Consider the following 17,378-nt stretch of genomic DNA (forward strand, 5'->3'; position numbering starts at 1 on the left):
CTAATACCTGCTGACGAGGTAATAAAAATGCACATTGCGTGAGAAGAGAGTTTCCTTGAAAGCCTCCGACCTCAGCTGAACTTTAGCCTCACCCCGTGCGTGATTGACAGGAGGAGCAGCCAATCAGAGCGTCCCAGAGCAAGAAGACAGATAAGAGAGTGACCAATGGCAGAACCGGGACGGTGGTGAGTGGGAGGAGCTCCAGATCCTGTTTGAGGAACTTCTTCAGCTTGTGAAGCTGCAGAGGAAACCCGAAAGAAGAGGGAAGGCCTTCAAAATAAAACCATGACGTAGCAAAAATGGACTTAGAAATAAAAATCACTATTAAATTAAATCGGCAATATTTGCTTTGTCCTAAACAAAGAAATGTGATGGATTCATGCATCTGCAATATTTAATCTGTGTGGATTATTTGGTTGTCAGGAAAACAACAACAACAACAACAATAATATATATCAACAATAGTAATACATACATAAAGAAGGAGGAGAAGGAGTAATTAGTTTTATCTATAGAATAGTTTAAAATGATGCAAGTACACAAGAAAGAAAAAAAAAACTTCTAGTATATTTTTACGTCTTGTAGAAAATCTCTACTATTTTCTTACCAACACAGAGTGTATGGAAGATTAAGACCACCTAATTAAATGCTTATTTCTGACTTAAAAGTCAGGATTAAAAAACAACTTTACAAAAAAATCATTTGAAAATATGCTTTTCTATGGAGGCTCTAATCCTGTTCTTTCGGTATGTGTAAATATATAAAATGTTTTTTTTTTTCTTTAAAAAAGGAAAAAGAAAAAAGGTTGAAGTTTGTGGAAACTCACAGGGCTGTTATTGTGAAGGCCTGAGAGCGTGCTTCCGGTCCGCTCAGGTGAGCTTCACACCCGTTGGCCGCTCGGTTCTCAAACTTCTCTTTGGGTTAAATGTCGCTGTGTTTCTTATCGAGTCGCCGCCTCTGGGATTATATAACCTTCAACAAGCCGGGAAGCAACTTCTGTCCGCTCTTTAAGTCGATAAACGGAGGAATAAAGAGGTTTTGCTGCATTTCCTGAAACATTATGAGTGAGAAGGGGGAGCAGAAGAGCAGCGGGGGCGTGAAATACTACAGACTGTCTGAGATCCAGGAGCAGAACACCTTCAAGTCCACCTGGATCATCATCCACAACAAAGTCTACGATGTCACCAAGTTTCTGGAGGAGGTGAGGCTTTAAATGAGGACGTGAGTGAAGGCAGGAGACACAGGAAATATTCCAAAACAGCCCTGCTTATTTAGCAGAAGACCACTGTGTTGGGTTAAAAGTAGGAAAGACAGGGGACCCAGGATGAGTCCCAGAGGATCTCCAGCTACATTAATACCAGTTATCTCAGGGTGGCTGATCCATTTTGCAGATTTAGCAACTAAAATTTAAATGAAAATGTACTGCTGTTATCTCCACGTGTGATTAGTTTATTCTTTAACCACAAAGTATGTAGTTGTTAATCTTGTGAACTATGGATTAACTCTGTTGATCAATAAAATTCTTTGCTAAAAACAGATCAGGCCGTTCAGATGTTTTAAATACATTTTAATATTAATCAGGAATGAAATTTAGAAAGATTTGTGTCAGTGAAACTGATCAAATTGGGGGGAGAACAGCATATTTAACATGTGACCATTTTTGTTGTTAAAATTCAGTTTCTCTGATGTTTGAGCAGAGTTCAGCCTGAGGACCTGAGTGAAAACAAGAAGCAGCAAATGAACCAGACACCCACATTCAAAGCCAGGCAGCCAATCAGGACTGAAAAGATAAACAGGTTTATGTCACAGAAATCAGTTTCATTGAGGAAAATTAAAAAAAACAAAAAAAATCAGGGTCACGAGAACAGCTCCATGAAGATCTCTGCCTATAACAAAGAGCACTTCATACATGTTTATCAGGCTTTTAATCTGGACCAATAAAACTATTTATTTCCAGCAATAAACAATCAGGTGAAAAGACAAGTGGCTTTTCATTACTTAAATTGTAGTAAATTATATGTATAAAATGCTGTTTTTAAAGTACATACACTTTCACAGACCCCAGGAAGAATAGCAACTGTTTTAACAGTAGCTAATGGGGATCGCAATAAAACCAACAAACAAACAAACAAACAGAAGATTGTTTACTTTCAACCATGCTGAACTGCATTATCAGTAAGTAATTAGAATTAAATTAGTTATTAAGTAAGTACATTTGCTGTATAGCATAAATCTACATGGATTAGAAATAAATGCAGACTGGTTACAAGCAGGTTACAAAGGTTCAAGTATTTGAAGTTGAGTGTTATGTATGAATACAATTACATACATGGCTAAATATGCTCTTTCACATCTAACAATATCCACATCAGTATTTGTAATTAGCTACCTCCACCCATGAAAATGATCTATTTGCAAATACACACTTTAGGTTGTTTTTCTTCTGCAGATTAAATATTCTACTCTTTCCATGATGATGAAACAATAAAATGTATGATATTAATAACAAAAAGTTATTTTTTTTCTGTCCAAAATAATTAAATGAGAAGAACTGATAAATTACAGTGGCTCCAGAGCAGCTCCAGGGAGAACCTCAGCTACACCAAACACTTCCTACAGCATCACTCTCATTTCTGGAGCAATTAAATGCAGTCTTGACAATCGGTAATGCTAATCACAGCTCCTGTGGATACAGGCTAATGCTAAGCTAGTGGGATATATTGAGTTGGTACTGTTGAGTTAAGTCAACCTAAATGAGGCTGCTCCTCCAGTTAACAGGAGTTCGGTGAAATGGTAACTTGAGACCATGACTTTGTGCATTGCTAACACTAAAGCTAACAGTCAACATGTGGCTGTGTGTGCTAATGCTAATGTGACGTGCTGGGAGAGATATTTCATGTTTCTCTAAGGAGGACTGACTTTGTTTCTGAATAATGAGGTTAAAGGAATTTAGTTTTAAAGTGAGAGGACAAGAATTTGTGCTAAATGCTTAAGCTAACAGTGAGCACAGTAACAATGTGCTGCAAAAGTATCAAGCCCACAGAAACCTATGAGTTGTGGAGTAATTAGTTACTAAAATGCTGTAGTAATCTGCCACTCAGTGAGACTTCATTCATAAATCTGGTTTTTCTCTTGTATCTTGTGGGATTTATTGGGTCAATAAGACTCTCTGGATATCGTTCCGTTAAACTCTGTACGTGGTGGAGATAGACAAACAGTGAATCAGCGTTTGAACTTCGTCCTGCAGCCGGGCGGAGGGGTTGGCCCTCCTCTTCCTCTTCCTCCCCTGGCAGGCTGTGCAGAGGTCAGGCTGTGGGCGTGTCGTCCCAGGTCGAGTTACCGATCAGGACCAGATTCACCACGTGTGTGAAGCGCCAGGGGGCGCTCTCAGGTCCGTCCTGTCAGTCGTCCAGCAGCAGGACGGGCCGACCTGAAGTGACCTTTCACCCTGTCATCACTCGTCCTTGTCCAAAGTTTGAACCAGGAGATGATCTGGCCCCGCCCATTTTATGGTGACACAGTCAGGTGTAGACTTGTCTGGACTCGGGACAGCAGCGTATCCCAGGATGCATTTGGAACCAGTGTCAGAAGTCAAGTCAACACAGTAAGTAAAACTCAAACTGAACTGACACAATTAGCTTTTAACATTTTATAGAGTTTAACAGATGTTTAGGCTCTACGAAACGTTTTTTATTCTGGCAGGAGATTTTAATTTTACATTTAAATATTATTTTGGCACTATTTTACCGGCCCACTCGGGTTGAAATTGGCTTGTGCGCGTTCCCTGAACTAAAATATGTTTCACACCCTTTTCTACATTCACAGTACTCACCCATATTTCTTGTTGTTCAGGAGGAAGAATCCTGATGAAGCTCCATGGACGGTCCCAGCAGCTGCACACAGCGTCCCCCTCACCTGTTACCACACATTTATTTCATGTTTGATGAACCTTTGATATTTAATCAACTGTGAATAAAGAATGGATGATCTCCTCGTCTTTTCACATTAATAAACACTGCAAAATATTACGAACGACACACGGCAACTGTGAGTGACGTTTCTCTAAGGAGGAGAAAAGGCTGAACAACAATCAGGAGCTGCAGGTGTGCAGTCAGGTTGCCATGGTAATCAAAGGTTATCATGGCTCGCAAAATCAAATCATTTTGTCTCCTGCATATAATTAATCAGTTCACCACATTTTATTCAGAATGTGAGTTAATGAGTTAACCAGCAAACCAGCAGGGAAAACATCATCAACAGAGTTATAAACTGAAAACATTAAGGAAATAAAAATAACGGTGTGTGTTTCTGTGTGTGTGTGTGTGTGTGTTTGATGTTCACCCCAGCACCCCGGAGGAGAGGAGGTGTTGAGGGAACAGGCCGGAGGAAACGCCACCGAGAGCTTCGAGGACGTCGGACACTCCACCGACGCCCGGGAGATGGCGGGCGACATGGTGATCGGCGAGGTGCACCCGGTGAGTGTGTGTGTGTGTGTGTGTGTGTGTGTGTGTGTGTGTGTGTGTGTGTGTGTGTGTGTGTGTGTGTGCCTGAGTGTGTGTGTTTGTGTTGTATTATAACATGTTTGTGTGTTCTCCTGCAGGATGACCGACACAAGCTCGAGAAACCTGCGGTGAGTCACTTGAGGTTCTTAAAAATGCTGCGGTGCATTGTGGGAAATGTAAATTTGGTGACATCAGCCTCTGATCACTGGTTTGTGCTTCACAGGAATCTCTGCTGACCCCTGTTAATGAGGAGAGCAGGTACACACACACACACACACACACACACACGTAATTTCTTGATTCACAGCAGCTGGCTGGTTGAATGGTGAACGTCTTCTAACAACTTTATATCGCTTGTTTCTGTTTCGATCTATCGGTAAAAATTGGTTTGCTTTAATAACTTATTTGTTGGTAGCTAGTTAATGCATATTTTGCTATAAGTGGTAAAATTAGTTTAGTAAATATTAACAAGTCAGGTTTATCTTGGAGATGGTGGTCAGACTGGTTAGTTTATAATACCTATAAGTTTGGCTTGTAGTTACTGGTGTTACTGGACTCGTATATATTAACTAGTTGTCCCATTTTACAGCTAGTGGTCTAACTCATTGTGAAGTTAAATATTAACTAGATGTCTCCTTTTCCACAGAAGGTGTTCTTTACAGATTGGTCAGTTACTCATCTATTTTCTGTCTCACAGTGCTGGTCCCAGCGGTTGGTAAAGATCACTAGTTGTCTCTGTCCTACAGATTGTCGTCACTGGTTGGTTAACTAGAGATTAACTAGCTGCCTGTTTTCTACAGTTGTTGGTGTAACTTTTGGGTGAGTTAACTATTAACTAGTTGTCTCTTTCTCACAGCTACGGGTCTAACTGGTTTGTTGGTCAGCTAGTTAGCTGGTAGTACATTCCAGCTGGTCATGTAAACGGTTAGTTTAGTATTAACATACAGTATAGAACTCCTCACCATTTCTATCTTGGAGACAGATGACTGGTTAATTAGTATTTCAATATGAACTAGCTCATTTCTATAGTCCAAATGGTTGTGTTGCTGGTCGGTTGCTTAATCAGTAACTAGTTGTCTCTCTGTGACTGCATTTGTTGGGATTGCTTGTTTAAATAGTAACTAGTTGTCTCAGAGCTGTGAGCATAACTAGTTGATTAAACAGTGACTAGTTGTCTCTCACAACTGGATATGAAACTGGTTGAATAGTTAAACATTAAGTAGCTGTCTCTCTGTATCCCAGCTGGTGGTCCAGCCGGTTGGTTGGTTGGTTAAACACTAACTAGTTGTCTCTCTTCCACAGCTGGTGGTCCAGCCTGGTGATCCCCGGTCTGGTTGCGACCATCATCACCCTATTGTATCGCATCATCACCAGCGAGAGCGACTGACGTCACCAGCCCCGCCGCCATGACGTCATCAGCTGCAGCCACCTCGGCCAATGGCAGCGCGGACGCCATGGCTCCTCCCAGCGCAGCTCAGCCAACCAATCACGCGGCTTCACGAGGATAAATCTCACCGTTATTCTTGAATGATATAAATGCAGTTGATGTATAATTTTTGTATCTATCTGTATCTTTTGTAACTGAATGTAAACAGATTGATTAATATTCATATCAGCAGCTAGCAAGGCGTCATCAGCACAGCACTGCTATCATCGTGTTGCTTCTTCATAACACCACTCATCCACCATTTGTTATTTGAGCTTCGGTGGCCCCGGTGAGAATGAAGTGTAGTTATGCGGAAAAAGTTCAGTCGGATGTTCATTTTTGTTCATTTTTCCCACATTGAGGGCAGAAAACTTCAAACTCCCACAAGCTGCAACGACACTGTCAAGTCAAATCAGCTTTTTCCATGAAGAAATGTAACTTTGAATGGTTTACATGTTGTTAATCTTTAAGCCTGATGGCCAACTCGAAGCTGAAAGACAAATTCCACTAATACAGTTTTTCTTTGAATGTTTTTACCGGATGAAAACTGTGAAAATAACCAGAAATGTTTGAAATCAATGCAAAGAGGTGCTGTCGAACGAGGAAGTCGAGCTTTGCAGTGATGTTGCTCTCCGATGCAGATTGTAATGTGCAGACAATCCTAGTGGGGGTCTGGAGGACGCTCTGCTGCTGCGAGTCCTCGCCGGACAGGAACTCAGACCAAGTTTGTGATTGATGTTGGTGTCAAGGACCAAAAAAAAAAAAAAAAAAAAAACCCCGGCGAAGATACAAACTGTGCAGAAATAAACACGTGATTCAGACGTCTCGGCCTTGTTTGATCACATCTCTCTGCTCAGGTCATGTGACCTGACAAAGGTTTGAAAAACTAATGTTGAATCATATAAAAATGTGTTATTTACCGTAGAGTCCCAAGATAATAAATGCAGATTACTTTGTTTTTATGACTTTTGGGATTTATATGATATTTTGGCAGTGACGCCACAAAAAGGTTCCCGATAAAGGCTAATGCTTACTAGCCTAACAGATGAGCAGCACTTTACTCCAGTGAACAGTTGAGCTCTGCAGGAGCCACAAGGTTCTTCACATCCTGAAGAAACAAGTCCTCATGTCCTGATTCTCTGAGAAGGTTTTTCTACTTTTTGGTTTCTTGTTTCATCACTTCATTATTAGCCACTGTGTTTTATCGTCTCATTTCGTGCCTGGTCAGAGTTGATTTCTGTCTTTGAATCAGTTTTACATGTTGTTGTTTGTGTTGTTTTGGGAACATTTAGATAATGCAGCTGCTTTAAATATCTTTTTTAATGTGTGTTTGGGGTGATTTTACATCCCTCTGGGGTTTAGGTTTACACCATTGTGAAAGATGAGTTCTGGATTTCAGCAGGTGGAGACAAGACACTGAAAAAGAAATGCTGCCACCTAGTGGTGAAAGGTTTCAACTACACAATAGTTTCTGTATTACAATCCAATGCACTGGACAGAAAAACTGGCTCCTGGAAATGAAAAAGAAACTCAAGGTCTTGTTTTAATCTTCATGACTTGTCTGTATTATATTTCAAACAACTATCAAATCAAGTTAACGACTCCAGATCAACAGTGGAAGAGGTCAGACTGAACTTGATTGCTGGTTTATTTAACTAGTTTAGGTGAGCTGCACATCTTTCATAAAACTGTTTAGATGGATTTTAATTAGGGTTGGATGAGATATAAACTGATGTAAATGCAATATAAATGGGTTTTAAGGAGTTATGACTTGGTTTACATAAGCAACAATCTGGTTTGGATTATTTCAAAACTGGACCACATCACTTGCAAACTGGTTGATATGATTTGGAGACTGGTTTAACTCAGTTGAAAACTGGTTTAGATATGAAATTGGTGGATTTAGATGACTTTAAGCCTTGTTTAGCCTAGTTTATATGGGCTACAATCTGATTTACGTGAGTTTTAATCTGGTTTAGAGGATATAGATCGAATAGGATTCTGGTAAACTGGTTGAGGTGGATTATAAACTGGTTGAGATTAGTTATAAACTACCTTATAGCATAATAAATGCTTGAGATTAGTGAGAGACTGGTTCCAATAAGTTACAAACTGACTTAGATGTTGAATCGACAGATTCAGGTGACTAGTTTAGATGAGATACAACTAGTTTAGATGACTTACAGACGGGTTCAGACGAGTTTTACTGTGGTTGAAAAGACATATTGTTATGGATGTGATACATCTAGTCAGATGAGGTATGAACTAGTTTAAATTAGTTACGGACTGGTTAATATGAGTTACTGACTGGCTTAGATTAGTTATGGGGTGGTTGAGATGAGTTATAAAGTGGTTTTGAATGAATTAGTTTAAATTAGCTCCAGACTGGTTGGGATTAGATTAGATTTAGATTAGACATGAGGGACAAACTGGTTTTGGTGTGAAATGATTTGGTTTAAATGATCTATAATCTGGTTAAGATGATGTCTAAAGTGACTTAGATTAGTTGGGGATTTGTTTGAATGAGTTAGAATCAGTCAGATATGAGTTATAGATTAGTTTAACAGAGTAATAAACCGGTTTCGGTTAGCCATGATCTAGTTGAATTAAGTCACAGACTGGTAGGAATTATTCAAGAACTGCTTTAGATTACTTGTTGACTGGTTTCAATAAGTTATAGATAATTTTGGATTATCAGTGTGATTTAGATTAGTTGCAAACTGACTTAGATTAGCTTGAGACTGGTTCTTGGTCGGCTATGGTTGAAACTATTTAACTAGTTAAAGACTTATTGACTGTTCAAGATTAATTCTAGACTGTTTTAGATGAGTTCTGAACTAGTTTTTGATGAGTTATATCCTGGCTTAGATGAGCTATAACCTTGTTTATCTGAGTTACAAATTGGTTAGATGAGTTAGAACTTGTTAAAATGACTTACAAACTGCTTCAGAATTAATTAACGAGTCTACATGAGCCGAACTGCTTTAGATGACTTCTAAACTATAGCTTTACGTTAGTTAACATGAGTTTAGATGCATTGACAAAATATATTTGGATTAAACTCAGTTTAAATTGAATTGAAACTGGTTTTCTGTGGTTCAGATTTCGCTTCTGTAATGTAGTGGGTTTAAATCAGTCGTCTTTAGTTTTGACTGTTTTGACTCATGTTCTGTCATTTCTAACCAGGTTTATGTTGTTTTCTAAAGTTCTGTGCCAGGTTGAGACTGGTTGTTTGGGTTTGATTGGTGATTGTTTAAGACTAGGTTTAGACTGAAAATATGATGTTTAGATTAGGTTAAGACTGATTAGCATCTATTTGGACTGGATTTTGAAGGATGTTGAGTAACTTGGAACAATTATAGTTCATTTTAATGTGTTTTTGAGCAGGTTTACTCTGGTTATCTGTTGGTTAGACCAGGTCTGAACCAGTGACATGGAGTTTGGGACCAGGTTTAGTCTGGTTATTTGATGGTTAGACTGGGTTTGATCCAGTTTTATGGAGTTTATAACAATGTTTAGACTGGTTGTTGATTGCTGAGATCAGGTTTCGACTGGTTTTACACTTTGATTGATTTATTGTAGTTTAGACGAAGCTTATGCAACTAAACAGGAATTCCCGGCATGTATGTGGAAGTTTTTCTTTTAACAGACATTACCACACCGATGGGAAATAAAAGTAAATTTCTGAATGTGTGATAGATGAAAATGACAGATATAAAGAGGAAAAAAAATACATATCTTTTGCCCGTAAAAGGGAATGAAAAAAAATCCAGAAGTGAAAGTCATGTTGTGACACAACGATTATGTCAGCGGTGACGCCGTGTGTTTGTTTACCTGCTGTGGTTGACGCACTTAGCCGAGATCCACGTGGAAACGTCGCTTTACACCAAGACCAGCCAAAGAGCAGAACGCTCTGTTTACTCTGCAGACAACCTGGTAAACAAATCAGACGGACCATCAAGTCAAAGACCGGCAGACAGAAACACTGATAACGACAAAACAGGTGTTTAGGTAGTACAATTAAACATTTACGACAAGTTCATGCCACTTTTTACAGTTATACAACAGAAAATTAAAAGAGTTGAAAAATAAACTCACAGGGATGGAAAAGAATCTTTAAGAAAAGTGAAAAATGAGGAACACAAACATTGTAAATGGAAATTGATACTTTGTGCATAATTAATGCGTAAATATATATAAAAAAATCTTTTACAACTAGTTTTTTTTTTCTATAAGTAGCATTTACTGTAAAATGTAATGATACACTGGTGAGAACGACAAAATAGCAAAATTAAAATTCCCCCCCAAAAAACTGTTAAATATTACATTTGGAGACGCGTCCCAACATTTTTGGAACCCGGGCTGGTGTTTGAAACGTGTCCTTCATGTGAGTCCGTGTGAGGCTGCTGTTATTATGGTTATGAAAGGTTAAACAGCCTTTTGTATTTAAAGGTGCAGAGTGGACCATTCATGTAATGACGTTTCTGTCCTTTGGCGGCAGCACTGAGTCTCTTCCTTTACGTCATCTCGTCCTAAACTGGATTCTGGAGAAACTACACCATCCGGTGGTGGAAAGTGGTATTACAAGTTGGGATTTCTTGAAGCTAGCTGGCCAGAATACTCATTTGAGTTTCAAATAGCTTAAAAATTCAGTTTATTTAATCATGTTTGAGGCAAAACATGATATTCCACCTGACATCTGCAATATTGACTCTCTACAAATCCAGACTCAAAACCCATCTGTTTCAATCTGCCTATCACCCGTAATTTATCTCTTTTTCGCTGTGTTAATTGTTGTTTTATTTGTAATGTGTTTTTAATCTTGTGTAAAGTGTCCATGAGTGTTTTGAAACGCGCTGTGAAATAAAATGTGTTGTTATTATTATTATTATTTTACCTTTGATGCATGTCCCACTGTGCAATGTGACGTTGAAATAACGTCTAATCAACGTAATTTTTTGATCTCCAAATCAGGTCTGCTGTAGGTGCAGAATGAAAGTTTTTATTACGTCTTTTTTGGACGTCATATGGAGGTCCGAATCTGACGTCGTGCCGACCTCCAATGCAGAGTTGGTTTTAGGTAAACTGAGCAGTATAGCAGCAAAAAATGCATAAAATTAAAAATTAAATTGACCACAGTCTAACCACTGGGCTTGCATTTGAGGTTCAGGCATATTCTTCCAGTCAGTCATGATTTTAAAAACACTGACGATTACATATACATCTAAAAACATGTTGATATTTCGATGTTGAATCCACAGTGAGTTTACGACACAACTTCAACCATGTAGTGTCAACGTTGTTTTGACGTTGAATTAACGTTTTTCATCAGCTGACATTATTTCAACTAAATTTCAACGTTTAAGGTCGGTTGAATGCCAGGTGGGTCATTATGACGTCAAAAAAAGGTCTGAATCTTGGACCTGTTTTGTACATTCTGCTGACCTCTAGATTTGGTCTTTGGATGACGTCAGAATCCTGAACGTTATTATGACGTCAAAAAAAGGTCCAATAATGACGTCTGAATCTTGGATCCATTTTGTACGTTCTGCGGACGCCTAGATATGGTCCTTCACTGACCGACCCAATAATGACCCGATCTGCACGTCTTCCTGACGTCAGATGTTTAGTGGGGTAGTTCAAATGTACTTCAACTGAATAAAAGTAGCATAAACTTAAAATAAAAAAAAAGTGTGACCGCGCTCTCCACGTGAGACACTGAGGTAACTATTCTGTCTACTCGCCATCATTTGGTGGCAGTAGTGAGTCCGACGTTCAGTCAGTCTGTACTCACCAGTTAGCTGGCCAACATGCAGACTTTTCCTGTAAATCCAGTTTTTGACATAACTGTACTGTTCTGTCACATTTTAGGTCTTTTTCCCCTCATTAATCTACTTGCCTTTCAAGTTGATCGTCTTTTTAATTTTATCTTGATTCAAATGTTTTCTTATTTTCATTTTGGAATGACTGACATTATTCTGTGCAGAATTCCATATAATTGTTTTTATTTGGGGAATTACAGCTGTAGTTCAAATCTTTTTTTATAGAATCAAATGATTTTTGTACGTTTTAAAATACTTTTCTTTTTATATTTCAGAGATTTTTTTTGTGACGCATTTCTAGTAATTTGTTGGATTTGGGTTGTTTTAGATCAGAAGTCAGGCTCACAGGAAAGTTTAGAGTGAAAAATGTTTGAATGGATTCAGATAAATGAGCCAGAACGCAGGAGGACTCAGTGATTAATGAAAAAAACAAACAAACAAAGAAAAAAAAAAACTGGCACGCGAGATTAAAAAGAGTTGTTTTTGAATCAAAAGGTGTAGTACAATCTGTGTGTGTCCTGTATTAAATGTCCGTGCTGCACGAGTGCAGGTGAAGGTTGATATCAGGCGCTACGTGCCGCCGCGCATTACGCAGCCAGCTGAGCGACGCGCGGGACCCCCGCACGCCCTCCTGCTGTGTTTGCAGCACGTGGGAGGTGGCCGAGGGAGGAGGGGGTGAGGGGGGGAGTGTGTGTATACAAGCTGCTGCGCGCTCCGGGACCCCTGCAGGAGGCGGACTCCTGACCCCGGGCGCACATGTCCCGCTCACCGCAGCCGCAGTCCCGGGACCGGAGCATGGAGAACGGGCTGGAGGAGCTCAACGAGGAGGAGGACGAGGAGGAGGAGGAGGAGATCCTGGACGATGAGGTGGACGCGTCTCATCTGGAGAGGTTCATGCGGGACCGGAGGAGGGCTCGGTCCCTGCCAGCCTGCCTGCTGGACGGCGTCCCGGGGAGCAACGGGAGGAAGAAGTCGGTGAAGTTCGCGGACTCGATGGGTCTGAGTCTGGCCAACGTCAAGCACTTCAGCACGCTGGAGGACCCGCAGATCCCCAGCAAGGTGCTGTCCCGGCACCGCAGCTTCCCTCCGCCGCAGCAGGAGCGCCGCGGGGACCTGGGCCACGGCTTCAAGCCGCCCGGCACGGACCGGCTGGTGACCTGCTTCCCGGAGCTCCGGGACGCGGAGCGCAGAGCGCAGCGGCTCCGGGTCTGCCTGGAGCGGATCGTCATCTCCCAGTTCGACGTGCGCGGGCAGATCCGGGTCCTGGACGACAGCGGGGACAAGGAGGTCGGGGTCAGGTACACCTTCAACGACTGGCTGTCCCACGTGGACGCGCAGGCCGTGCCCGCGGACGATGCGGGGCTGCCGGGGGAGCGCTTCGTCTTCACCGTGTACACGCCGCCCTTCATGGACCCCAGCTCGGCCGTGCACCTGGCCGTGTACCTGAAGAGCGAGCGCGGGGAGTTCTGGGACAACAACGAGGGTCAGAACTACACCCTCCGGTACCGCTGCATGCTCAGCGACGCGCAGTTCGTCAGCGCTGCGTTCCACGCCACCTGATCCGCGCGTAAAAGTCATCCAACCGCGCGTGAGGCGCCTTTCAAGCTCACCTGCTGGGGGTGAAATAAACCTAACTTGTGAAAGAAAACGTACTAACCATGCGCAAAAAGCTTTCTAATTCTGCGTGTAGCGCTTGTTGTCGTGCGTAAAAGTTTCCATCGGCGCGTAAAGCTTTTCCCTAAAGTGCGTTAAGGTTTCCAGGCACGTGTTTAATGTTTCCATGTGTGCGAACAACTTCCCAAATAGCCGTAAAACTATCCCCATCGTGCGCACAGCATCCCAATCCTGTGCGTAAAACTTTCCTGCCTGCGTAAAAATCCCTCCTGCGCCCGGACTGCTGAAAGAAAGCGCTTTATTACGCAGCTTTATTTCCCCCATCGGGACCTTTTCAGATCAGAGACCTAATTTTAACTCTGTTTGAAAATTCCTAAACCTCAGCCTCTAAATGAACTTCTTTCTTCCCTGAACTGATCTTCCGCTCGGACTCATCTCAAAGCCCTGAAATGTGATTCTGAAGGACAAAAACAACAGAAACTCTGTTCTGGATGCTTCACACAGTTTGGACAACAGACTTTTTCCCCTCTGAGGACTCACAGACACACCGGATGCTGCTTTGACCTGTCGGATGCTTTTCTCTGCTCCTGTTGCTCTGAGGGAATTTTAAAAAAAACAAAAAAAGTGTGTGAGTGTGTGTGTGGTGTGTGTTGGAGGGGCTGGGGGTGGGGTTAAAAAACAAACATTTGAAGAGTTTGCCTGTTTGCAAACTTTGGCTGTAGTTCAAACTTTCAGCAGCGTATAAATCATACATAGATGTATAAATAAAATATGATTAGATAAATACATATAAATAAAACAAAATAAACTAAGCCAAAACAAAGAACAGATTAAATACATAAATACACATTAAAAGAAATTATGTGCAGAAATAAATATTTTGTCAGTTAAACAAAATATACTTCAGTAGAATCAACTTTATTTTAAATCTTTATTGGATTTATTTATTTAAAAGATTAAATAAATAAATCCAATAAAGATTTAACTGACTTTTATATATAATTTTCCTGCTACAAACATTTTGATAATTGTTTTTTTCATCATGCTCAACCAAACGCATCAGTTTCTTTTTTCAGTAAATAATTTGAGTGGTGCTAATAGCCATCAAATGATCAAACAGTGAATCGACTACCAGTTAAAGTTTGTTGTTTATGAGTTGATCTTTGATTGTTGTGTGTTACAAGAACATTTAATGAACTTTTTCTGGTTCTTTATCTGAGTGTTGGATAATTTCCACCAAACGTTTGACCTCAGGTTTTCCAGAAAAATAATGAATCATTAAAAAGTGACATTTCTGTTTTGTGTGACTGGTTTCTGGATTGTGCTTTCATTGATTCTGGGTTTTTATGAATTACTGACTTGAACCTGCCATTAGAAGACGCCAAACCTGATTTTAGCCGATAATTGAGGAATTCCTGGCTCATTTTCTGAACTATAATCAAACTTTTCAGTTGGTTTAATACATTTCAGCCCCCTGGTTTTAGAGCTGGAACTGCTGAGGGTTTGAAATTCACACAATGACGTTTGGAATCTCAGTTTCTCTGGTTGGTTCCTCACAAATTATTAACTGGGGTCTGCTTGGATTTTGGCCTCCACTTTGTGTCGACTGCTTTATGACTGTTTGACAGCGTTTAGCCTGATCTGATCGACTTCATCGGGTCTTTGAACTGGTTCCACACAGGATGGAGTTTGAGCAGGATCTCAATCAGTCTTGGAATTGGTTTCTGACTAAGCTCTTATTTCAGTTTTGAAACGTGTTTAAACTGGTTCCTCATGTTTTTATTTCATACCACCGCCCATTATGTTGGTAAATGGACCAATACCTGAAGTTCGGTACATTTCTCACCACCTCAAACTAACCACAGTCTAAATGTTGTTGGGGTTTTGAGGCTTTGATAGTGAAAGAAAACCAGAGGAAGACACTTTCTAGATTGTGGGAAAGTATTTAGTGCTTCCAGTAGATCTTCAATATTTGAACACAGTTCTCATCGTAGGGTTGGTATTCGACATGAGTTGGTAAACCCAATCTCCGCCACAGCTACTGAAGTTCTAGCGTGTTTGCTACTTTGGTAAACCATGAAAACAAACCGATTTCTCCTCAGTCTTCGCATCATCCAGTGGAAAGAATTATCTCTGAAGATAACATGTCCAAGAATGGCTGAAGGATGTTTGAATTCTAGATCTCTGACACATTCTCACGGTTCAGAACCCCCGTACATTCTAGAACTCCAACATTTTTTGGAACTCTATTCTAGAACTCCTGTACAACTCTGACACATTTTAGAACTGGTCCACATTCTTCCATATTCTGAAGTCCAACAGTTCACGACTCTCTAGAAGTCTGACACGTTTTGGAACTTCTGACCTGAGTAGAAACCTTATGTAGTTCTTTTCTATATTCTAGAATTTCAATGCATTTTCAAACACTGACACATGCTTGATGCCTTGCAAAGTTTGAGTGTGTCAGACTGTTCTGGATCCTTCTGTTGTTACCGGAGTATGAGTGAAGCTACAGTGAAGATGCAGAACGATCAGAAAAAGCTTCTGTTGGATGAGTTGAAAGTGAAGCAACGTTCCTCCAGTCAGGCTATTTAAAGACAAGTGAAGGAAATATTTGAAGAAGCGGACAGAAAGGAGATAAAAATAGACGGGCGCGTGTCATGGAAGTGAGAGACGAGGGTTCACGCTGAACCTGCGCGTCAATACTGAACGACTCAATAAAAAAATGGGGCGACCGTCTCTCCTCAGCTGGTGGGGCATCTGCCGTCCTTGTCCTCGGCGGCGGCTCTTCTGACGAGGGCCAAAGTTCACGGCTCCTCTGGAAATAGTCGTATTGACCGAGCTGAGCACATCTGTTTGGCGTGTCAACATGAGCGGACGCTCCGCCGACAGAGGAAGCATTTCAGGTGGACGTTTTCATCCAGAAAATCACCCTGGAAGTACAGCAGCTTCACGTCATCATCGGTTCCTGTCAGGGAAGGAAGAACTTAAAGGGGAGATGCTGCTCAATGTGGGGAATACATTACCCACAAGGCTTTGCTGCGCACATGAGGAAGAAACCAGGCGAAGATCCAACAATGAAGTGGTATTACTGTTCAAGGTCACACACACACGAATCAAACACTATAGGTATGTGCATACCCACACACACACACACACACACAAGTCAAAACTACATTCACTCACAAACCACAACAAACATGCATGTGTGCAATATATGCAACATGCAGAAATGCACATTTAAACAAAAACACAACACACACACACACACACACCACTCTGCTGTGATAGCTTCATGTTACTTTAAAAATTAAAACGGGTCACAGGCGACTGATGTGATAGGAAGGTCAACACATCCTGTAGACGACTCAGCAGAAACTTATCTTGGCCTCCACGCGTCCGTCTGATGAAACGCTGACCAGTGATTGGGCAATGTGTCTGTAAATGGGCCAGTGTGTGTGTAAATGGGCCACCGTGCTCATCTTTAAACCAACACGCTGGTCTAATAATAGCAGCCGCAGGTACCTGCCGGTCAGTCACCCGCTTCACCTTCACCCGTCATGTGACAAAACGTCCAGGGTCTTAAACCAAACGCACCCCGACCCCACCCAGACCGGCCACGGCCACGGCGAGCTCTCACTGGGTCCACACACGAGGCAGAGCGGGGGGACGCTGACGGAGGCCTGAAGTGGCTCTGCAAACCAGAAAGTCACTTCACACAATGTTGTGGCATAAAAAGTTATGCAGAAATGGGCCGAAAGTGCCAAAAAAAAAGGAAAAAAAAAAAAGAAAAATCCTCACTGAAAAACATGAGACAGATCAGAAAAGCAGTTTGACAATCAACAATGAAAACTCAAACTAAAAGAAACCCAAAATCAATTCACTGCGGAGATTCAAAGATGGAACCAAAAGTGATAAAACTGATTTAAAAAAATAAATATTATGTGAACCGCAGCATCAGCAAGTTAATAAATGAAGCTTATATTTAATACGTGAAGTGACAGGCTGGTAATA

The 17,378-nt window shown here is 41.1% G+C and overlaps 2 protein-coding genes across 2 annotated transcripts; both read left to right on the forward strand.

Moving 5' to 3' along the window:
- The first annotated feature begins 872 nt into the window (after positions 1 to 872).
- On the forward strand, positions 873 to 6,710 carry cyb5a (cytochrome b5 type A (microsomal)). Its single transcript, XM_030099105.1, has 5 exons — positions 873 to 1,201; positions 4,347 to 4,475; positions 4,601 to 4,630; positions 4,726 to 4,760; positions 5,805 to 6,710. Exons 1-5 carry the CDS (start codon positions 1,061 to 1,063, stop codon positions 5,887 to 5,889), a joined length of 420 nt encoding a protein of 139 aa, XP_029954965.1. The 5' UTR covers positions 873 to 1,060; the 3' UTR covers positions 5,890 to 6,710.
- Positions 6,711 to 12,506: 5,796 nt separating this feature from the next.
- ppp1r3g (protein phosphatase 1 regulatory subunit 3G) lies at positions 12,507 to 13,310 on the forward strand. The gene has a single exon (XM_030100047.1). It carries the CDS (start codon positions 12,507 to 12,509, stop codon positions 13,308 to 13,310), a length of 804 nt encoding a protein of 267 aa, XP_029955907.1.
- Positions 13,311 to 17,378: the final 4,068 nt, after the last annotated feature.

This window comes from Salarias fasciatus, chromosome 9, assembly GCF_902148845.1.
Source record: "Salarias fasciatus chromosome 9, fSalaFa1.1, whole genome shotgun sequence".
NCBI lineage: Eukaryota > Metazoa > Chordata > Actinopteri > Blenniiformes > Blenniidae > Salarias > Salarias fasciatus.